Source organism: Astyanax mexicanus, chromosome 18, assembly GCF_023375975.1.
Source record: "Astyanax mexicanus isolate ESR-SI-001 chromosome 18, AstMex3_surface, whole genome shotgun sequence".
In the NCBI taxonomy this organism is placed as follows: Eukaryota; Metazoa; Chordata; class Actinopteri; order Characiformes; family Acestrorhamphidae; genus Astyanax; species Astyanax mexicanus.
In genome coordinates this window covers 41,151,083-41,176,886 of record NC_064425.1, presented here as the reverse complement: position 1 = coordinate 41,176,886, position 25,804 = coordinate 41,151,083, and the positions used below count along the sequence as shown (strand labels likewise).

General features: G+C 35.2%; 1 protein-coding gene across 2 annotated transcripts in view; it reads left to right on the top strand.

Annotated features, from left to right (window-relative positions):
• tox (thymocyte selection-associated high mobility group box) overlaps nt 1–25,804 on the top strand; it is a 92,697-nt gene that overhangs the window by 57,301 nt on the left and 9,592 nt on the right. For both annotated transcript variants that reach the window (XM_022667714.2, XM_022667713.2), the window contains 4 exons: nt 5,608–5,841; nt 18,693–18,941; nt 21,770–21,997; nt 25,393–25,473. In XM_022667714.2, the coding sequence (XP_022523435.2) occupies nt 5,608–5,841; nt 18,693–18,941; nt 21,770–21,997; nt 25,393–25,473 (792 nt within the window). The remainder of the gene's footprint in view (nt 1–5,607; nt 5,842–18,692; nt 18,942–21,769; nt 21,998–25,392; nt 25,474–25,804) is intronic.

Below are 25,804 nucleotides of genomic sequence, written 5' to 3'. Positions count from 1 at the left end.
ATGGTGTGTTATGTGTCAGTGACATTGTGACAGTATTGTGTTATGTGTTAAAGGTCAGGGGTGTGATAGTATAGTGGATGTTTTGTTATGTGTCAGTGGTGTGACAGTATTGTGTTATGTGCCAGTGGTGTAACAGTATACTTTGGCGTGTTATGCGTCATTGGTATGACGGTATGGTGTGATATGGGTCAATGGTGTGACATTATGGTGTGATATGGGTCAGTGATGTGACAGTATGGTGTGATATGGGTCAGTGTTGTGACAGTATGGTGTAATACGGGTCAGTGGTGTAACAGTATGATGTGTCATGCATTAGTGGTATTACAGTGTGGTGTGTTTCAGGTCAGTGATGTAACAGTATGCTGTGTCATGCATTAGCGGTGTGACAGCATTGTGTTACAGGTCAGTGATGTAACAGTATGCTGTGTCATGCATTAGTGGTGTGACAGTGTGGTGTGCTACAGGTCAGTGGTGTGACAGTGAAGTGTGTTACAGGTCAGTGGTGTGATAGTATTGTGTTATGGGTCAGTGGTGTAACAGTATGATGTGTCATGCATTAGTGGTATTACAGTGTGGTGTGTTTCAGGTCAGTGATGTAACAGTATGCTGTGTCATGCATTAGTGGTGTGACAGTGTGGTGTGTTACAGGTCAGTGATGTAACAGTATGCTGTGTCATGCATTAGTGGTGTGACAGCATTGTGTTATGGGTCAGTGGTGTAATAGTATGCTGTGCCATGCATTAGTGGTGTTACAGTGTGGTGTGTTACAGGTCAGTGATGTAACAGTATGGGGTCTAATGTGTCAGTGGTGTAACAGTGTGAAGTCTGTAACAGGTCATCACCTCACTGGTCTGTGTACAAAAGAGCCATTTAGCTAAACAAATACATGCTTTAAGTTAAGGAACGAAGAGTTTTTTGTAGACATGGTAGACTATAGTGTAAAATAGGCTTTTAGTGTTGTTATGAATCTGTTATTACTATTAATATTATTATTAGAATTGAAATAGAATTACAGGAAGTATTGTCATGTTCTGACTGTACCGCTCTTCTCTCGTGGCATTTGTTTTTCTCTTCTTCATAAGTTGGCAGTGCCAGCGTTTCTCTGAGGACCTCACTGTATGAATTATGCCAACATATTTCCCCCAAACCCGACGCCGACATCTGTGAGGCACAACACAATCAAATATGCAAATGAGCGCGATACATTGGCTTTTAGCGGAGAAGTAGGAAGCTCATTAAACGGATTATTGCAGTCCTTAAAAGTAACAGTTGGACGTTATTGGAGCTGAGTTTAGATTTGGACGCCAGTCTGTACCTAATTGCCTGGATCTGGCAGTGTTACAGCTTCATTTAGCTCAGCGCTAATAATGCTATATATTACTGCTAATACAGCACAGACAGAGAGAGAGAGAGAGAGAGAGAGAGAGAGAGAGAGAGATTCATTTGTGTCATCTTAAATTAAATCAGCCTGTTTCTCTCTCTCTGTCTCTCAGCTTTTCTCCTACATTAAATCTCTTTTTAAAGAGCAGAAGACTGTTTTTGTTTCTTTGTTCTTTTTGAACACACAGATCAAGCATAACATTATGACCACCTCCTTTTTTCTACACACATTATCCATTCTTTCAGCTCTACTGCTTATATAGGAGCACTTTGTAGTTCTATAATAATTCTTTAATTCTATGTTAGAAATCTAGTCAAATTCTTGAATTTTTTTAATATCTCAGTTAGGGGTGTGCCATATCATATTGTACGTAATAGTAAAATTTTATGTTTAATTTAATATTTATTGCAGTAGTGTATTCTTGAAACTATTATTTTTTTAATTCACTGTTTTGTCATATCGCCAAGAGTATCATTATCACAAAAATACCATGAAATATTGTAATATTATTTTAGGTCCATATCGCCCACCCCTATCTTCAATACCCAAATACTGTGTTCAGGTAAATTGCTGTGGTGGTGTATTGCTATGTTGGCAACTAAAAACACAGGTGCGCAACTGAATGATTTGAACCCTGACAACAGTCAACCATCAGATGTTCATTCTCTTCATTATCTTGGCTAAGCAGTTGTTACACACCCATAGACATGCAGCAGTGCACAAACCCAGCGTTTACATCAACAATAAACAGAATACAAAATAAAATAACATTACTGTTCCTGTAAATAACCTGCTCACACACCTTCCCAGTGTGAATGAGCAGCTCAGTTTCCTTTTACTGAAAACTGCAGGAGCGCTGCGCCATTAAAATACCAGTCCGCACCTGGCTCTTAAAGAGTAAGACAAGTGGCAAAAGCACACCTATGATTAATTAAAGTATTTAGTACATGCCTTTTGTTCATTTTCAGCCCACAAGTTGTACTTTTCCCATCGTTATGATAGCAAAGACACACTAGCATTCTCTAAATCAAGCTGCATGATGCAGAGTTGACTGCTTGCATGTATATCGGTAAAACAATGCTCACAGTGTTTAAGAACTCCAGCAGCACTGCTGTATCTGATCCACTCACTGTAACACCTCATACACCACCACCATGCTAATCACTGCTAATCACTGCAGTGCTGAAAATAATCAATCCACCACCCAATTAATAATAATAATAATAATGGAGTTGATCTGTGGTGTTTTTCTCTCCTGTTGGGCTCTATATATTAAAGAACAGGGTGAAAGAAATAGAATAATAAGGTAAACAGAGAAATAGATACAGAAATACAGTCTGTAATTATTAAACAACAACAAAGTACACTATAAATAGTTTTATTTATAAAACATAATATTTATTTCTCTATCAGTTCAGATTTTTATAGAACCGTTATATTGTTCAATGTGTCATGGTGTGCACAGAATTGCAGACACGTGCAGATACTGATATAAATATATGTTTATTATAAAATAAACAGATGTAAACCTAGTCGATACAGAAACAATGGGTAATCACCAGTAAACAGAGCAATGAAGACGAAACCATACCATAAACGAGAAACAGTCCAGAGTTCATACACGAGAGATCCAATGTCAGAGGTAATCCAAGAGGCAGTAGTGAAAACACAGTCCAGGTAATACACAAACAATCCAGTATCAGAGGCAAAGGCAATAATCGGCGTCGAGAAAACAAAAGCAAGGTCATACACAAGATAAACTGAGACAAGAGAAATAGAACGCTTTGTAATGAGGAGAACCTACAATACGCGGCGTGGTAGTCTGTTTGGCGTGCACCTTTATAGTGCCAGTAATCAGTATTCGGGACTTCCTGGAGGAAGCAGGTGAGGTGTCACGTGATCAGGTGAGTGCGTGATGTTAGCGGGTGGTGCATTCTGGGTAGTGTAGTTGTTGACCTGAGAACCTCCATTAGAGCTTGGTGTGGAAGGGACAGAGGAGCTAACAGCACCAGACGTGACACAATGTTGTAATGTTTATTCATCTTCTTGTATTAAAACATTTAAACAGGAAACAGCATTAAGTAAAAAGTAGCTCTTTAATACTGCTATTAAAGAGTAGCTTTAATCTGAACATGCTTCCTGTCTGTAATAAACTCAGACCCGGCTGTGGAAGAGCTGCGCTGTGTGTTTCTGCTGATATCTGTGTATATTTTATTTATTTAATATTTTTTTTTTCTGCAGTATTTCACTCGACGGAAATGTTGAGGGAATAATTCATGAATTTGCTGGAATTTTATACACGGCTTTCATCTCCTTATCTGCTTTACATCTTTTTCATCACACTCTAAACTGACAGGGGCCGAGGAGCCGAGCCGCGAGAGGACCGCCAGAAAAAAAAAAAACACAAATAAATAAATAATATAAACGGCTGAATCTGCAGCCAAGCCCAACTTCACAGCCAGAGAGAGAGAGAGAGATCTGCCTCTGTATAATAAACATTAGAAACACTATAAAACACTATAAAACAGTAAAAACACTTAAAAAGCGGCCCAAATCCATGTTGTGTATCAACAAACAGCCTAAAAATAAACATCAGGTTTACTGAGAAGATCAAATCTGGGTCACTTTCACCTGCAGTGTGAACAAAACTTAAAAAAAGGGACCAATTCAACACCAGCGATCATCCTGACTCATTAAGGATGCTCTGATATTACTGTACGTTTTAGAACCACACTGCTGAGGTAAATTTATGATTAGAATCGCACTGCTGAGGTAAATGTATAATTTGAATGGTACTGCTGAGGTAAATTTATGATTAGAATAGCACTGCTGAGGTACATGTATGATTAGAATAGCACTGTTGAGGTACATTTGTGATTAGAATAGCCCTGATGATGTCCAGTAATCATATTAGCCCAGCACAGCTGAGGTAAATTCATGAATAGAATTGCATTGGAAAGATACAGTTATGATTAGAAAAGCACTGCTGAGGGACAGCAATGATTAGAATAGCACTGCCAAGGTAAATATATGATGAGAATGGCACTGCTGAGGTAAATTCATAATTAGAATAGCCCTGCCGAGGTACAGTTATTATTAGAACAGCTCAGCTGATGTAAAATTATGAATAGAATTGCACTGCTACTGTTGGTATGCTGGGATGTTAAAATGTGTTCAATAAATATTTTTACACTGTAGTTTTGTAGTTGCTTTGTCTTTATGTATTATGACTAATTGAGGGTTTTCCATACAGTGTGTGGATTATAATGCAGTCAGAGTTACTGTTAATTCTGATTATCGTATGTTAGATCTTTAACACTGATCTGAAGAACCTGTGAAATGTTCTATGGAACGTAATGAACATCAAACAAACCACAGAACAGAAGGTTTACAGTTCTTAACTCCCTTATTTATCACACTCTTACCGACAGATTGGGCCGTACTGGATTTTTCCAGTCCCTCAAGTTACATCAAGTTCTGCTGTACACTATATCACACATTAATCAGTTCCGATTTGTAATCTGTTATTTTGTGCTGCAGAAATCTTTTATTGTGGTTTATTACACACATGAATTATCATGATTGATATATTTTAGGTTAGGGCTGCATGATATTTCCAAAATTTTACATTGCAAATGTTTTTTTTTTTCAGTTATATATATATCGCAATATCCCGATCAAGAGCTGAGTCAGAGCTGATCACTCAAAACCCGAGAAAAACAGCAAAAGAACAGTAATTGGCCCTTTAATTAACCATTTAAATGGCTTTTTAAAAGGTTAATAAGAGCGTTTGTTTTTCTGGGATTAAACGTGTAAATTCAGCTGTAACTGGAAATATCTGCACTGCAAAACTGTGCTGGACTAAGGTGCACAGCTTTCCACACATGGCCATGTGGTTACCTCGTGTTTATTCCTTCCCCTCCCCCTTGTGCTTCTCAGACAGCAGCAACGTGTCACTCACACAGACACAGAGACAGCACTGTGTATCTTCTTCTTGTGTCAAGAATCAAAGCATTGCAACAATACGTGTTTGATTTCATTGTCTTTAGTGACATTGCACGTCCTGCAATGTGACTATTGCGTCTTCATGCATCGTGATGGTGATGCTTAAACAATATATGGTGCAACTCTATTATAGTTCAATAGTTTAAGTTGTTTAAGCTGCTAATAAATCTTAGCATCATGCTATAACAGTTTCTCCCGTGTTTTCTGTGTGTGTATTACAGTCCTACCCAGTACCCGGTCTTGGAGATGAGGATTTTAACATCCCGCCCATCACCCCGCCCACTCTGCCCGAGCACGTTTTGGCTCACCTGCCCGACACAGACTCGGCGTACCACCCCCTGTGCCCACCCGTCTCTCAGAGCGGACTCCACCCCTTCCACCTGCAGGAGCTGCCCATGTCCGTCCCCAGCATGGTGGGCCAGGACACCAGCCTCCTCACCAACTCACTCTCAGTGGTACGTCCCAATAATCACCTACACACTTAATCACTAACTAACTCACTGACACTGCTGTTCACACTCACTCCGGTAAAAGTGATCTGAATCAGGATTTCATCACCACTATGCAAATACGTGATGTAGATATGAATAATACTTTAATTTGATTCTGGATAGTATTAGAACATCTAATTAAACATATATATATATACGTATATATATATATATATATATATATATATATATATATATATATATATATATATATAATTGTGGATTTCAATCTTATTAGAACTTAACTCTGAATACTAACTGAATAATTCATAGTGCCAACTGAATAAGTTATTGTGGAATTTAAATAATTCATAAAGGATACCAAATAACTCATAGTAATTACTGGTTAATTCATAGTAGGTACTTAATATTTCATGGATACAATTTTTTAAATATTTTTTAGAGATTCATAGTAGATACTGAATACTCTATAGTAAATACTCAATACTGACTACTGAATATTTAAAAGTAGATGCTGAGTATTTTGTTGTGAATTGACATTAATAAATCATAGTGGATACCTCAGTTACTTATAATGTACACTAAGTAATTTATGGAAGATACTAAATCATTCAAAGAAAATACGAAATGATGTATAGTGGATACTGAATAATTCATAGAAGACAATTAATAATGAACAATAATTACTGAATAATTCATAATAGATTCTTAATAATTCATAGTGGTTACTAAATTATTGATAGTAGATACTAAATAGTTTAGAGGATGTACTGAATAATCCATAGAAGACACTAAATAATTGATGGTAGAAATTAAATAACTAATAATAGATACTAAATCATTCATAATGGATTCTTAATAATTCATAGTGGATACTAAATTAGTAATGGTAGAAACTAAATAGTTGATAGGAGATACTGAACAATTCATAGAAGACAAGGAATAGTTGATGGTCGATACTAAATAATTAATAATATATATTAAATAATTCATAATAGATACTAAATAATTCCTAGTGGATACTCAATAATTGATGGAGGATACCAAATAATTCATAATAGAGACTAAATAATCCATAGTGGATACAGAATACTTGATGGTAGATACTGAATAATTTGTAATAGATACTAAATAATTCATAATGGCTACTGAATAAATAATGGTAGATACTGAATAAGTAATAATAGATACAAAATAATTCATAATGGACACAAATTAATTGATGGTAGATACTGAATAATTTGTAATAGATACTAAATAGTTCAGTGTGGATATTGAATAATTGATGGTAGATTCTGAATAAGTAATAATAGATTCTTAATAATTCATAGTGGATACTAAATTAGTAATGGTAGAAACTAAATAGTTGATAGGAGATACTGAATAATTCGTAGAAGACAAGGAATAGTTGATGGTCGATACTAAATAATTAAAAGAAGATATTAAATAGTTCATAATAGATACTAAATAATTCATAATAGATACTGAATAATTGATGGAAGATACTGAATAATTCGTAATAGATACTAAATAATTCATAATGGCTCCTGAATAATTCATGGTAGATACTGAATAATTTGTAATAGATACTAAATAGTTCAGTGTGGATATTTAATAATTGATGGTAGGTACTGAATAATTCATAATAGATTCTTAATAATTCATAGTGGATACTAAATTAGTAATGGTAGAAACTAAATAGTTGATAGGAGATACTGAACAATTCATAGAAGATGGTCGATACTAAATAATTAATAATAGATATTAAATAATTCATAATAGGTACTAAATAATTCATAATAGATACTGAATAATTTGTAATAGAGACTAAATAATCCATAGTGCATATGGAATACTTAATGGTAGATACTGAATAATTTGTAATAGATACTAAATAATTCATAATGACTACTTGATAAATAATGGTAGATTCTGAATAAATTATAATATATACTAAATAATCAATAGTGGATACAGAATAATTGATGTTAGATACTAAATAATTCATAATAGATACTAAATAATTTATAGAGGATAACAATCTTTTATAGTACGTAGTGAATAATGCATAGTAGATACTGAATAATTCATAGTGGATACTGATTCGTCTTGCTTAAAGTATTGTAATATATTGTTATATAATGAATCGTAACTCTTGTATTGTGATGCGTATTGTTCTTGCCACACACACACACACACACACACACACACACATTCACTCATTACTTTCTAGAGAAATGAAACACACAGCGAGTCGAGTGTGCTGGTGAGAAAGAGTGTGTGTGTTGTTGTGTGTGTGTGTTAAGTGTGAGAGTGTGTGTGTGTGTTGTTGAGTGTGGTCGGAGCTGGGGACAGAGTCTGAGGTGCGAGAGCGTGAGTCAGAGCGAGAGCTGGGTTTCTCAGTTTTCAGCTATTGTTTTCCACAGCGCTGTCACCGGCGGCCCGAGCGCGATATTCAGCTTTATTTACACTTCCCATACTGCTGCTAACCACACACACCTATTCTTACGTGGCGTGTGATTTATTATGACATTTCCATCAGAACCGCACTGCCTTTCGCCCGTTTCAGAGGTGATGCTCTCTTACCGGAAATTAACCAACAGTAGGTTTATAGGTTTTAACTGATAGACCAGAACTCATCACTGCATGTGTAAGGGTGGGCGATATGACCCTAAAATGATATGACAATTTTGGTAACGTTTGGGTAAAGTTTTTGCGATATTCTTTGTGATGTGAAACCAACAGTAAAATATAAGGATATGTACAGATATATTTTACTGTTGGTTTTTACAGCACGAGGTCCCATTTACAGAATGTTAAGTAGATTATTTTAGAATAGATTTATTCATTACTCATTTCCTCCAGTATTTTTACTACGGTCCCTAAAGTGCCGCTCGGTGCTACAGGGAGATGTGAGTGTGCAGCGGTATTGTGTCTCAATCAAGGTGAAATATAATACAGTATATCATATAAAAGTAAAGTTTAGTAAAGATGGTGACTATCGTTAAGAGTATAATTGTTTATCATTATTTGATTAAAACGATTTAAACTGCCTTTAGTATAGGTACCAGTGCAATTCTTACATTGTTGAATTTATTTATTTTTTTTATATAAAAAAAAGAAAACATTTTCTGATTTTAGTCTCCTGAAGTGTCTTATTCCATGTAAGCATTATTTTTTTGATATCTTCTCAAATAAAAAAGGACACTTTTAGAAATTAAAATTACTTGAAACAAGTACGTGAAAGTTAGAAATAAGTTATTTTATTTTTATAAATTATTATATTAATTTAACAAATTACAAATGAGAATTATTAGATATATAGACTACATTTAACAGGATTTTAATTGCTAATACATCATTTTTCACAGTGCAATTATTAAATTAACTTACTGTACAATCTATTACCATGACTATTACCATAATCATTTTTGATAACCACAATACTGTTCACTATGTATGTTTAGCAAAGGGAGTGGATTATATAGGAATAAACAAGTATATCCACATAAAAAAAAATAGAAAATACAATATTATTTAGGTCATTTAAAAATGTGTTTGTTTTAAAGTGTCATGGTGTGAATATTCTTAATAATTTAAAGTAATTGAATGTGCCCCTGATCATCTGATCTTGGCATCATATTGTTAGAGTTGGACAAAAACCTTGTGTCTTTTCAGGAGAGGAAAAGAAACCTGATTTTCTTTTAATGGAAATCACTGTAAATAAAATATGTGATTTTTCTTTTATTATTTATTTTTTAGAGCATTTCTATTGGTCCATTCATCATGAAATTCAACACAGTGTATACAATATTATTTAAAAATATAATATAATATGATATAATGTAAAAATTGATCTATGACCTAAAAATAATAAAAGAAAATAATTTGAAATATATTTGAAAGGTGTGTAATTGCATTAATATGCTGTTACATTATCATTATATCAGTAGAATAAACTGAAAGTTTAACTCTCAAATTTACTCTATTTACCACCTTTACTCTAAATAAAGACATTTAAAGATATACTTTTGTTTCTTTAGTTTTGCACTGTAATTTCTAAGCTAAGCACAGTTTCTGAACTCATTCAGCATAGTTTCAGGCATCATGCAGTGTATGTAATGATCTGAGTGCATTACTGGAAGTGTGGAAAAAGAGTTTTTATGATTTTTATCTTGTGAAATTCGTTACAGCTGTCGCTTTTGCTCATCGGATGTTTTACCGCACAGTCAGCTCGTTTAGTTTAGTCAGTTTTAATATTTCCGTAATTAAACCTACGCTGGGTAGTTGTTTTAGGCTGAGGCATGTTTACCAGAACTGAGTGGATAATGGTGAACTGGTAAAAATGGTGCATCACTGGAAATTTGATGAATCCAATATGTTAATTTGTCAGCAGATCACCAGACATTTCCATGACCCTCACCTAACCGCACGGAGCTAACGCCAGTTTAGGGGTAATTTATATTCAGCAGAAATATATCTGTACTATATTTAGGGACGGGGCATCTCGACTGTGTGCTTTTACTCTAATATTTCACTTCATCTCTGTTTCAGTAATCATAAAAAACTGCAGCAGCGTTAGTGTGAGTGTGAGGTGAGTGATAGTGAAATATCGCCAGAACAGCCGTATTCACTCGGTGCGGGACTTTTTTCTTTATTACCAATAACACCGCACCTTTAGTGTGAGGTACATCTAATAAAATCATTATCAGTAGACATGTGCCGATCTGGTACTCAGTATTTTGTTTTATTAATTCATCATTTTATTTTTTTATTTATCATTATTATTTTATTTTGATTATTTTTAAGTCAGTTTTAGCTTCATTTAATTCTATTGATTAATTTTTAATCAATGAATCAATCAAACTTTATTTTGATTGGAAGTACATTGAGGGCAACCCTCATTTTCAATGCAGCCGAGCATTTACAAAAACAGGGATTGACATGACATTTTAAAATAACAGTCAATAAAAGATAAAAATAGATATAAGTAAAAATAGAATTAGAATAAAAAATAATTATAATACAACTCGGTTTAATTGATAAGAAATAAAAAAAAATAAAAGTTAAGAATAAATAAGATTACATAAAACAGTCACAGGCTGTATGAAGATGATTAGATATTAAAAGTTTAAAATGATTAAGTGATTTTATCTTTTTCTTAAAATATTTTTTCTATTTTTATACTATTTTCTTTTTCTTTCTATCTATCTATCTATCTATCTATCTATCTATCTATCTATCTATCTAGCTATCCTTTTTTGTTCTATCTATCTATCTATCTATCTATCTATCTATCTATCTATCTATCTATCTATCTATCTATCTATCTATCTATCTATCTAGCTATCCTTTTTTGTTCTTTCTGTCTGTCCATTTGTTTCTACATACATCAATACACCCTTCTCTCTCTTTATCTGTGTATGCTTTTTTCCTTCCATCCATCCATCCATCCATCCATCCATCCATTCATTCATCCACTAATCTATCCACCCATGAATCCATCCATCATTTCATCTTTATCTTTACAACCTATGCATCCATCTATCCAACAGTCCATCCATACACCTATCCATCCACACATCTGGTCTTGTCTCTTCATCTATATATCTATCTCTCTTTCCATCCATCCATCCATACATTAATTAATTCACGCATCAGTTTCTCCATTTATCCATTTTTCCATCCATCTACATTGGACCATATCTCTATCTAACCCCACAAACCCATCCATCCATCCATCCATCCATCCTTCCATGCATGTATTCATCCCTCCCTCAGTCTCTGTGTCTATATTAAATAGATGAGTGTGATATATGATCTGTATTAAATGACAGTTGGAGGATATTTATTAGCTGTGATTGACAGACTGAAGACAGACAGTGGTTCTGTGTTTTATTGATGTCTTTGCTGTAGCTTTGATGTAAACACCTCAGTTTATAAGTGTGTGTGTATGAGTGTGTGTGTGTGTATGAGTGTGTGTGTGTGTATGAGTGTGTTTTATATGTAAAGCTGTGTATAAAGTGGGAGTAAAGCACTGGAGGGTGTTCCTGGGTTCTGTTCTCTCTCTCTCTCTCTCTCTCTCTCTCTCTCTCTGCTGTAAGATTCTGAGATTCACACAGGCATTTGTTCTCTTCACCTTAATGTTCTCTCGCTCCGAGAACATCCATTTAGAGCCGCTATGAATTCTGGTTGCCAGGCGACGGGCAGGAGCGCGTGCGCTGGTGCTGTGCAGAATGAAAGAGCCGGGCTGATGGAATTAATTTGCTCTCAGCATTAGCCTGGTGGAGCTGCTCTCTCTGGTGGAACCGGTGCAGTTCTGCGTTCGGGTTTATGGGTCCGGGCCACGGCTCTGTCGGTTCTGATAGAAACACACAGAAATACCTAAAACCTGTTTGGAAATATTAGATTAGATATTAGTTTTGGGGGCGTTGAGTGGTGTTGGGTGAATTAGGGATAATGGAGGTGTTGGGGGTGAATCAGGAGTACTGAGTGGTGTTAGGGGAATTGGACAGTGTTGGGTAAATTGGGGGTGTTGGGAGTATTGAGATGGTGTTGGGGTTTTGGTTTTGGGTGGTGTTGGGAGTATTGAGTAGTGTTAGGGAGTATTGGATGGTGTTGGGGTGGTTTTGGGTGGTGTTGGGAGTATTGAGTAGTGTTGGGGAGTATTGGATGGTGTTGGGGTGGTTTTGGGTGGTGTTGGGAGTATTGGATGGTGTTGGGTTGGTTTTGGGATCTGTTGAGATACAGATTGCTGCCCCCACTGCTGGTGTGATGATCTGGGGAGCTATTGCAGTATTATTAATCATACTTTTACATTTATAATGGTTTTAAAATCAGTTTGAATCCCATTTTAACGAGGAAGTGAGTGTGAAAAGGTGTGTACGTTGTTTGTAATGCAGAGTATTGAGGTTTTCTGTGCTTTTGTGTGAGCTTCTGCACAAGGACGTGAGATACGCTCTCATTACTGAGGCTGAAAAAGTGCTTATCACTGCACTGTGCTTTTATTACCCAGCGCAAACAGTGGCTGAGATCTGCACCAGCACTTACGCTATTTATACCTTTTTAATGGAAACAGAAGGGTATGAAAGTGGGCTGAAGTGATCGGCTGCGTAAAACTGACTTTATTCCCTGCCCTTAGAAAGACACTGGATCGCTGAGAGACGTTCTGCCAGGTTTTACCTCACTTATCCCTCACTCTCTTTTTCTCTCTCTCTTTCTGTCCGAGCTTCTTTGTGTTTGATGCTAAAGCTCTCTGTTAAACTTTTACTCAGCACATTCATTGACACCACTCTTTTAAAATTAAATCCATTTTACCTTTTGTTTTAAATTTAGTCTTTTATTAACATTTAAATGCTCATTATTAAAAGCTTCAGATGTAAGAAGTGTGATTAATCATGACTAGATCATTTTTAAATTAATTGACCCCAGTGTAATTGAAGTGCAGGGTTTTTTCCTCAGTGCAGTGTGCAGATCTGGACCAGAGAGCACAGTACAGTAAAAAACATGCATTTAAAGAGGGCTGATATGAAACGAATGCAGCCCGTCCCACAGTACAGGCAGTACAGGTCAGCGGGTGAGCAGAGAGGAAATAAAGCCTGAGTGTTTGTTAGTTAAAACTTAAAAAGTGCAGAACAGGCAACCTTTAGGGGGTTTTGTGTGTGACCTCATCATGTGACCTCTATTCAGAGCGTCTGGGCCTTTGTCCTCCCTGCAGTAGAGATTAATGGGTGAGTGGAGATGATAAATACCAACAGCCTCTCTCTCTGACAAACACAATTCAATATTTCTACAGCTTTCTAATGGCCCTGCTGACCATCCATCCAGCTACACTGTAATACAGTAATACAGTTTCTCTCAGGGCCTGATTGGTTTGAATATTTTCCTTCAATAAATAAAAGTTTCATTTAAAAAGTGATTTTTATATTTACTCTTAGATTATCTTTGTCTCATAGTTAAGTTTGGTAATCAGAAAAAATATCAGTATGACAAAAAAAAGAAAGAAAAAAAAATATATATATATATATATATTTATATAAATGATTTACTAAATCATATATATATATATATATATATATATATATATATATATATATATATATATAATGATTTACTAATTGGATTACATCTTGGATTATGTTTTTTGTAATCTGCTAATTTAAATATTTGTTTTAATTATAATTATTATTATATGATGTATAGATATTAAGTAAATAATACAATTGTAACCAATAGTATTTGTTATTGTAACGCTGTGTGAAGGACGGGACGAGGAGAGCGGACGCTAATGCAAGTAATATTTATTTAAGAACTGAAAACAAAACATAAGCCAAACAGAAACTCATACACAGGGAGACCAACTAACAGACGGGATTAACACAGCCGTGACAGACGTGTAAACGCACAAGAACCGACAAACTAACACTAATGACAGAGACGCTTAAATACACACACAAGGCGGGAAAGAGAACAGGTAACACCTGGGGATTGACTAATGAGGGGCGGAGCTACAAATGGACACAGGTGAGTGGAAAAACACCAGGGAAGAAACACAGAGAAGCCGGGTCACGTGAGAATAACAGACATGAGAATAGACAGAAAACAGGCAAAAGATGTGACAGTTATATTATATTATAGTTGATGTGAATGTAAATAGTTCACATCCTCTATGTAAACACTCCTGCACATTTAGTGTAAAAGTACAGTTTAATTTACTTATTTTAACATTTTGGAAAAATAATCGATAAATGGAACCAGTGTAGAAGAAATTATAGTTTCAAATAATTCAGTAAGTAACAGAACATTCTGTTTAAAATGTGCAGAAAAATATTTAATATTTAAATTCCCTGACTTTCTTTCAGTTATTTACATCTTTACGTTCAGATTATTGCTAGCTACATTAGCATTGTTAGCATTGTGAGCACTTTAACCTGTACGTTTTGTGTGTTTGATGGTCACTGCTGGCTGTAAATCAGTGTGTTATGCTGGACCGGGCGGTTGTGGAGTTACTGGGTGTGTAAAACTGTGTGTTTCTGTGTTTCAGAGTAAAGTGAAACAGTAGATTTTGGGTTTTTGGTGAAATGAGTCGCACTGTTCTCACGCTGCTGCCGTCCGCTCAGCTTTCCCATCAGCCTACTCTTTCTAATGAAACACACACACACACACTCACACACTCACACTCACTCAGTCTCTCACACACACACACACAAATTACAAATATAAAAATACAAAATCCATATTTACATGATTTTCTGATGTTCTCCTCCAGTCTAATCCAGCCTGCTTTAGCCCCTATATGCAAAAATATAAAATAGGAGATTTGAATTTTATATATATATATATATATATATTTTTTTTTTTTTTTTTTTCCTGAATCAGAAACGGATCAATGAGTCAATAAAGCAAACTTATTTTCCTGTTTAAAATAAGAGTACATTGATGGTGGCCTCATTTACAACATAGCTGATACGTAAAGAGTTAAATACAGCATTTTAATAATTATGCAAAAAAATATTAAACAAATAAGATTAACATCAATAAAATAAATAAAGTAAAAATGCAAGAGTAGCAATCAAATGTAAATGTAAATGCTAATGTAAATCATAAAAGTAATACAAATCATGAATAAAATTCAGAAAGCAAAAATGAAAAAAGCAACTGCAGATACATAGAAAAAAAAGAGTGTGACTGAAAATCTAAAACAAAAAAATGCATAAGCAAATAAATATATATATAGCAAAAATAAAATATATATATATATAATAATATAAATATAAATCAAACTAAACAAAGAACTGAAATATACAACAAAAATAATAAAAAATCTTTCATTAAAGCATATTATTAAAACATAGCTTATCTTAAGCTGTAACTTAAAATCTAAAACAATAAAACATTCATAAGCAAGTAAAAAAATAAATATAAATATATTTAAAAAAGTTAGTCAAACTAAACAAACAAAGAACTAAAACATACCACAATAATTCAAAACTTTTAAAATCTTTTAAAATAAAACACAACTAAAACATAGCAAAATCATTAAGAAAATATTGACATAAATATTGACATTTTATATATTCAGCTATGTTTCTTATTTCAGTGTATTAAACTCAGTGTAAATCACTGAACGGTGATATAGGAGCAGCTCAGTGTTGTGTGTGAGTTTGGTGAGTTTGTTGGGGAAACAGAGGTCTGACCTTTTTATCAGCGCGTGGGTCAGAACCTACAGACGTTCCATCCCGACACTGACCACATTACCCTCCTATACACAGCACAGGGTGGGCACCCCCCCCCCCCCCCCTCTTCATTAGAAACAGTGGGAGGAGGGTGATGATGATGGGGATGCTGATGCTGATGAACACTCCGACTCATTTCACTAAAAAAACAAACTCTAATGTTTCAGTTTACAGAGAAACACAGATCTACACATCCAGTAACTCAGTACTGCATCAGTCCAGCACAACACACTGGGTTTTTTTTACGGGGAAACTGGATCACAGATGATCAGTCAACAGTGATGACCAAACCAGTCTGAATGATCTCTCTAATAAATTAAAAAAACACAGATAAAAAAAGTGCTGATGATGCTGTTTCTATATTTTTAGAAAAAAAGTTAAATCATATAATTTTTTTTTAATTTTGCAAAAAAAAAGATTAAATAAAAAAATCTAAATGTAATATGAATTATTATTATCCTCTCTGATATACGAGTACCTTGTATCTCCAAAACAGCAAGTGTACAGGAGAAGGAAAAACATATTTTTTAACATATTTATTCAAAGTTATTGGTCGCATTTCAGAATAAAATTCTGATACACTATAAAGAACAGTTACCTAATTTAAAATGTGAAAAGGTTGTGTGACAGTGATAAGATTATTATTATTATTATTATTATTATTATTATTATTATTTTATTATTATTATTATTATTATTATTATTATTGTTGTTGTTGTTGTTGTTGTTGTTGTTATTTATTATTATTATTATTATTTTATTATTATTGTTGTTGTTATTTATTATTATTATTATTATTTTTATTATTATTATTATTATTATTATTATTATTATTATTATCTAATTGAATACTTTATATAATGTTTGTACATGTAATTTCATTTTATTTAATTTCATTTAAATGTCTAATTGCTATTTTATTTTCTTAAATGTTTGACTTTCCTGAAATAAAAGTAAAAAAAAATATATTACAAACCTGCCTGTATGTCAGTGGGTACATATATCTGACTGTATAAAAAAAAAGTGAAAATATATATTTGTATGTGGTCATAACAAAGTGAACTGGATTTATTTAACTTTTTTGGATTTATTCAGATTAATGCATCATTAAACAGTTATATAAAATGCAGTTTTATGACTTTCTACATAGTGTACTTATTAAAAAAATAAAATTTTATAGTAAATGTGTCTAAAACAGTGTGGTGGTGCTGCTGCAGGCCTTGTGTGGAGCCGGTTTCCTGTGTGATCAGCTGACTGTTTGTGATGGTTGAGCCGTGTGTGTGTGTGTGTGTGTGTTTTGATTGATCAGAGTTCTCTGTGTGCTCTGTATCTGGGGGCAGGGCTCAGGGCAGGGGGTGGGACTCACCTGTCCACCCCTGAAGCTCCACCTGTCGGGGGGCTTTGTTTGTGTAACAATAGCAGGTGTGGGGTAGATTTCAGCACACCTGCTGCTGCAGGCGGTGTCAGGTGACCCGGCCCCGCCACCACGGCTCCAGGCTGAGAGGAATTGATTTCAGCCTCCAGCTAAAACACAGCTAATCTTACTGCCCCTCTCAGCTCTTACAGATTACAGCAAAACTGTTACATTTACAGCCTCCAATACAGTCATGTTACAGAGTTAACTAAAAATAAAAATAAACGTTGTGTTACAGTTTGAGTAATGTTAGTTGATTAAATTATTATTTTAAGGTAAAAGTTGTTACAGTTTGAAGTAAAGTTGTTACAGTTGAGGTAAAGTTGTTACAGTTTTAGGTAAAGTCGTTATAGTTTAAGGTAAAGTTGTTACAGTTTGAGGTAAAGTTGTCATAGTTGAGTAAAAGTTGTTATAATCAAGGTAAATTTATTACAGTTTGTGTTAATAAATTGAATGAAAATTGTTACAGTTTAAGATAAAGTTCTTATAGTTGAGTTAAAGTTGTTATAGTTGAGGTAAAGTTGTTACAGTTTTGAGGTAAAGTTGTTACAGTTGAATAAAAGGTTTTACAGTTTTTATTGGTTGTTTTTTTTGGGTTGTGATTGAGTTGTATAGATGTTGTTATCAGATTGTGTTATGTGGTTTTGTATGAGTTGTTAATGGGTAGTTTATGGGTTTTTATTTGGTTGTATATGGGTTGTAATTGAGTTGTGTAGGAGTTGTTATTAGGTTGTGTTATGCGGTTTTATACGGGTTGCCGTTTGATATATGGGTTGTTTTTTGTTATTTTGGTTATGTTTGAGTTTTAGGTACAGGGTGTACCCAGAGTGCCAGTGCAGAGTGTGTTCCTGTGGTTTAGAATAGGTGCGGTTAGCGTGTTTGTCGTGGTTTTGCAGATTTATTACTCCCTGTTTTCTTGTGTTTATATATCAGTGCTGTCAATCAGTTTAAAAAAACATATTCAGATTAAACGCAACAATAGTGACTTGTTTTATTAAGTCTAGTGACTTAAGCTTGTAATAGTGGGTTTTTAAATATAAATAAAAAATGGATGAATAGGAAAATTGAATTATATTTTTATTAGTGGTGGAAATCACTTAAAAACAGAGAGAGTGTTATTTATGGGATTTAATCCATATTTCAGCACTGAAGTCTGAAGTTAAAAGTTTGTGTTGACACGTTATTATTTCTATGTTATTTTGCAGATGCAGCAGATGGTGAACTCAGACTCGAGGTACAGCAGCCATCCACACGTCGACCCCCTCAGACCCAGAGTCCAATCAGGCATGACTCCTCAGGGTCAGCTGACCACCATCAACCAATCACAGCTCAGTTCTCAGCTGGGTGTGAGTGGAAACGGCAGACACGGATCTCCGTCTCCCCCGGAGAGCAAATCGGCCACACCCTCACCATCCAGCTCAGTGCATGAGGACGACGCTGAAGATGCTCTGAAGGTATTATCATCAGAAATACACTGACATGCCGGAAGTCATGGGAAATCATGGGAAAGAATGTTAATTGATCATGAAGTGTTACTTTAGGGGACAGGTCATTAAGGACTGGTCATCGTGCTCATAGTAAGGCCAGGTGAATTATGGGAGTTTGATAATGGGTTCAGATGGATTGGACATTCTATTTCTGAAGTTAAAGTGCAGGTATTTAACATTCCTCCATAGCAACACCTTACCAACCACCTAGCAACCAAATGCTATACCATAGCAGGCCCTTAGTAACAGTAATAGTAATAGCATGCCTTTAGAAACAGCCTAGCAACAACTTATCAACTGCTTACAACCTCTTAGCAACCAACCTGTTACTATAGCAACCATGTGGCAACACCTTAGCAACCACCTAGCAATATCTCTGCAATAAACACCTATATCATGGGTCAGCAATAGGCCCGCAAGCATGAAACATCTGGCCTGTGAACTATAATTCCTGATAATGAAAAAAATAAAAATAAAATGCTTCCCTGGTGAGCTTTTGTTTACCAACCTCCCCTGTCTTTCTCTGTTGCGCTCGGCGTGACTTTAGTTTCTGCCTGTTCTCGTTTTTCCGCCTGTTCTTGGGCTCCATATCTCCTTATAAGGGCGTTTTTCACTATTCACTAGCCGGGGCAGCGGTAGTGTATTGGTCCGCGACCATGACGTCACGGGTTTGATCCTGCGTGAGAAGCAGTGTTTTTATTTGTTTATTTCCTTTCTTCCTGGGTTTACCTGCTTTAGGATCAACAGTAATTGGACCTGCAATTGGGTTCAACAACCCTCTGGGCTGGAGAGCTACTAGTCTGTAGCACTCCATCCCATTACATCTTATTTTCCAAAACAGAATAATTTTTTCTTTGTGGCCATGTAATGGCTTGGAAAATATCTGGCCCGCGGCCAAACTTAATTGCCGACCCCTGACCTAAAGTATAGTAACACCTTACCAACCACATAGCAACATTTTCACAACCAAATGCAACACTTCACAGCCAACTGCTATAAGTCGTAGAGTCTTTTTTGTTTTATATGATTTAGTTTCTTTAGTTAAATAAAATTGCTTTAAGCTGTAAATTTCTAATATATCAAATATAATAAAAAAAACGAAATGAAATTCACATTTACAATATGTTATTTATTCTGTGTGTTGGTCACAAGTAGGGGTGTGCCATATCGTAACGTACACGATAATATCGTCAAAATGTTTAGATATCGGGAACGATCTTATACTCTAAAATATTGTGCCATATTACACATCCCATTTCCCATTATATATCTACTAGAGACAGATTATATCTGTCCAGTACCATTTATTTTACTTTAATCCTGAATAAATGGAGATATTTGGAGAGCATTATTATTATTATCATGACATTCTGGATCATTGACTTCTGTTACAAATCTGATAAAATTCTTGTATTTTTTAATATCTCACTTAGGGGTGTGCCATATTATATTGTATGTAATTATATATATTTTTTTTCTTGCAGTGTATAGGTTATTTTTGCAATATTTTTTTAGTGTTTTGTCGTATCGCCAAGAGTATCGTTATCGCGAAAATACTAGAAATATCGTGATATTATTTTAGGGCCATATCGCCCACCCCTAGTCACAAGGTGAAGTAAACCTCCAGTTTTAAGGAATGATGATTTTCTGGCAGTGGTTTACTTCAGTCTGCTGCTTCCTCAGTGTCTGTTCTGTAACATTAGAGCAGGTATAACCCAGTTAATGATAGTAGCTGATGCTCCAGAGCTGTTGAGGAGTTCTCCCGGGCTGGAGACGGTCCATTCAGAACTCACCCAGAGGAAGCCCAGGGCTGCTCATTAAAACATCAGCAGCTGTACACGACCTGCGTCACCTCTCACTTATTTTCACTTATTAACCCTGCTGTCCCGATACACATGACCTATGAAATGTGTATATATACACACCATATACTTACCAATATATATTTAGTATCTTATATTGTTGCATTCACTGGCCACTTTATTAGAAACACCTACCATTTAATGTATCTCCCCTTGACTTTTAAATACAAACTCTTTGTATAGGTTTTTTTCTAATAAAGTGGCCAGTGAGTAAAAGCACAAGGTACTGTAGTAGGTGTTTCTAATAAAGTGGCCAGTGAGTAAAAGCACAAGGTACTGTAGTAGGTGTTTCTAATAAAGTGGCCAGTGAGTAAAAGCACAAGGTACTGTAGTAGGTGTTTCTAATAAAGTGGCCACAGTGAGTAAAAGCACAAGGTACTGTAGTAGGTGTTTCTAATAAAGTGGCCAGAGAGTAAAAGCACAAGGTACTGTAGTAGGTGTTTCTAATAAAGTGGCCAGTGAGTAAAAGCACAAGGTACTGTAGTAGGTGTTTCTAATAAAGTGGCCAGAGAGTAAAAAAACACAAGGTACTGTAGTAGGTGTTTCTAATAAAGTGGCCAGTGAGTAAAAAAACACAAGGTACTGTAGTAGGTGTTTCTAATAAAGTGGCCACAGTGAGTAAAAGCACCAGGTACTGTAGTAGGTGTTTCTAATAAAGTGGCCAGTGAGTAAAAGCACAAGGTACTGTAGTAGGTGTTTCTAATAAAGTGGCCAGTGAGTAAAAGCACAAGGTACTGTTGTAGGTGTTTCTAATAAAGTGGCCAGTTAGTAAAAGCACAAGGTACTGTAGTAGGTGTTTCTAATGAAGTGGCCAGTGAGTAAAAGCACAAGGTACCTTGTGCACTTTATTATGTTTCTAATAAAGTGGCCAGTGAGTGAAGTATAAGAATTATTATTGTGAGCTATATTAAATTGTGTGGATTTTTTTTTCAGACTGGTGCTGAGAAGAGAGCTGCTTCAGAAATGTCCAAAAAACCCAAAACCCCGAAGAAGAAGAAGAAGAAGGACCCGAACGAGCCGCAGAAACCCGTCTCCGCCTACGCCCTGTTCTTCAGAGACACACAGGCCGCCATCAAAGGCCAGAACCCCAACGCCACCTTCGGAGAGGTGTCCAAAATAGTGGCGTCCATGTGGGACGGACTGGGAGAGGAGCAGAAACAGGTACTTTATACTGTTTTACACCTGCCATGTTTGTCCTACCAAAGGAGATGGTGTTGATCTGGATAAATATAACCATGATTAAGATGATTCAGAGTTTCAGATTAATTACAGGACATTCAGACAGACCATAATCACCCAATAAACAAGAAAAAAAGAAAAAAACAGTGTTCTGCTGAAATCTGACTAACCTTGGTGTGCAGGTGTGTCACCAGCAGCAGTTTGGGTAAAACAGATTACTCTGGTGATTCTGTATCTACTGTAACTGTAGATTAACCCCTATTTATAAACAGAAATAACAGGAATCTGACAGGAATCTGTATAAAATGAACAATCTAATTCAGTTAGTAGGAGAAAATAAAGCCAAAAAAATCACAAATTAATATTCCAAAGATATAAGCATGAAATATAAAAATATAAAAAACTCATATTTCAATAAGTCATATTGAAATATAAAAGTATACATACATAAATTCTTACATACATACAGACAGACATATATATGTGTATATACATAAGTACATATATAAATATATGCCTACATAAATATATACATAAATTCATGCATAAATACATAGATACATACATTAATATATATATATACATACATTAATATATACACACACATTCATATATACTTACAAACATACATAAATTCATACATACATACATAAGTTCATACATACATACATAAATATGTACATAAAGTAAAAGTAATAAAAGCATCCGAAATAAGAAGAAAAAGAAAACTATTATTACTATTATTATTATTATTATTATTATTATTATTATTATTATTATTGTTATTATTATATTGTCTTCAAAGAAAATGATAAACCAAAAAAGGCATAAAATAAAATAACAATTATGTAAAACAGTTAATTAAAATAAATCTGTATGATTAATGTATGACATCACAGAGCTGAGCTTTGTCATCTGGAGAAAAAATAACAAGATTATTCCTCTTAAACCTATTTTAAATATCTGACATTTCTTAATGTTGCTTTTTTGTCTATTTTATAAGAATTTTAAACATAATAAAATTTTGTTTTTCTTATTTCTTAATCTACCGAAAGTGTCTTATTCTTTTGGCAGATATTGTTTCTTGTTTTGAGCATTAGTTCTTGAATTTATACAATTTATAAAATAAAACAATGCCCATATAATAAGCCAGATTTAGTTTATTAAAACACTTAAAACACATACAGGGAAGTTAGTAATAATATATTAATTTTTGTAATATTGTACATAATTAATATTGTAATAATTTGAAAATGAGAATTATTGGATATTTAGATTACATTAAGAGGATTTTATTTGGCACAGTATAATTTGTTGCAGTGTGTTTTTCCCCTGATTTTTGTCCGGGTATTTTAACCCTTTGAGGTTTGCGGGGACTGTCCCGCTCCCTGTCCCGGTCCCGGCGCGGTGTGTGTTCACGCTCAGCTCTGATGATAACACTGTTTAAACAGGGGGCGGAGTCATGTGGTTATTCTGGTTTATGTGTTTTTCACGTGAGACACGTTTCCTTCTGTTATGACAGATAAAAAAACACACACACACCAAATGTCATGCGAAAACCTTTTATCTCCAGTTTTGCTGTTTTCAAGTTTTCAATTTTCTCCATAATGTGAAACCGGCACTTATTGTTTACAACAAATCAAGCATAACATTATGACCACCTCCTTGTTTTCTACACCCATTATTCATATATGTATATATTTATATGTACATATGTTTGTGTATACATACAGTACAGCTTTGGAAAAAAATGAGAGAGCACTTAAAAATGATGAGTTTCTTCGATTTTACCTAATTGAAAACCTCTGAATTATAACAAGAGGAAGATGGATGATCACAAGCCATCAAACCAAACTGAACAAGCAGTGTGTAAGACTGGTGGAGGAGAACATGCGAAGATCAGGAAAACTCTGAATCAGGAGCAGGAATCTCTGAATCTTTGTATTATTTGAGGTCTGAAAGCTCTGCATCTTTTTTGTTATTTCAGACATTTCTAATTTTCTGCAAATAAATGCTCTAAATGACAGTATTTTTATTTGGAATTTGGGAGAAATGTTGTCTGTAGTTTATAGAATAAAACAGCAATGCTCATTTCACTCAAACATAAACCTATAAATAGCAAAATCAGAGAAACTGATTCAAAAAAATGTTTGTTCTGACCTTTTTAAAGCTTTTAGGTTGAGCGTCTGTAAGAAACAAGATTATCTCCATCTATCTTCTGCTGATTCTCTGCAGATTGAGGTTTATCTCTCTACAGTTGTGTTTTATAGTTGTATTTATTTTTATTCAGCAAGTCTGTGGGCCGGGGGAACAGGGTGGGAGATGTTTACCTGATAAGAGAACATTGCGTCTCTGCTCTGAGTGTGTTGCTGCTGGTGGAGGGCAGTAACCATGCTGATATATTGATGGGCAAATAATTACCCATACGGGACGACTAAAAGGGGAAATGTGGAGGACCATAAACTCTGAGAGCTTCAGTGCACTTAACTAACCAGCGCTCAGCCCCCCCCCAACACACCTCCACCCCCCACCCCCACCCCCAACTCACAAACACTGCACCATTACTGTTCAGAGACAAATAAACCCACAGTCTGAGAATATGATGGGGCTGGGCTAGCTCTCTCTCTCTGCCTTTCATTCACTCTCTCACTCTTTCACTCACTCTCTCATTCACTCTCTAACTCTCTCTCTGCCTCTCATTTACTCTCTCACTCTCTTTCTCTCTCTCTGCCTCTCATTTTCTCTCTCTCTCTCTCTGTGACTCTCATTCACTCTCTCTCTCTCTCTCTCTCTCTTTCTTTCTCTCTCTGCCTCACATTTTCTTTCCCTCTCTCTGTGACTCTCATTCACTCTCTCTCTCTCTGTGACTCTCATTCACTCTCTCTCTGCCTCTCATTTACTCTCTCACTCTCTTTCTCTCTCTCTGTCTCTCATTTTCCCTCTCTCTGTGACTCTCATTCACTCTCTCTCTCTCTCTCTTTTTCTTTCTCTCTCTGACTCACATTTTCTTTCCCTCTCTCTGTGACTCTCATTCACTCTCTCTCTCTGTGACTCATTCACTCTCTCTCTCTGTGACTCATTCACTCTCTCTCTCTCTCTCTCTCTTTTTCTTTCTCTCTCTGCCTCTCTGTGACTCTCATTCACTCTCTCTCTCTCTCTCTCTCTCTCTCTTTTTCTTTCTCTCTCTGCCTCACATTTTCTTTCCCTCTCTCTGTGACTCTCATTCACTCTCTCTCTCTCTCTCTCTCTCTTTCTTTCTCTCTCTGCTTCACATTTTCTTTCCCTCTCTCTGTGACTCTCATTCACTCTGTCACTCTCTCTCTCTCTCTTTCTATATATGTCACTCGCTCACTCTCTCTCTGGTTTCTCTGCTGCAGGTCTATAAGAAGAAGACAGAAACTGCTAAGAAGGAGTATCTGAAGCAGCTGGCAGCGTACAGGGCCAGCCTCGTCTCTCAGGTACCAACTGAACTTCTCCTGAAGGGTTTAGGAAAATCTATACAGGCCTGAGGTCATGTCTGTTATAATCATTTAATATAAATAATCTAATTAAGTTTGCACAATACAAAGCAAACAGGGTATGATAGCCAATTCCCAGCAACCACCTACCAATACCATAGCAATCATTAAGCATCATGGCAATTGCCATAAATACACTAACAATATCCTCCAATACTCAAGAACCTAATTCATATTATGACAAAAACTACTCAACTAAGTGAAGAAAAAATACTTTAAGAAATGAAGATCAGTCAACTCAAAAAATTCAAAAACTTTAAAAGTATCCTCA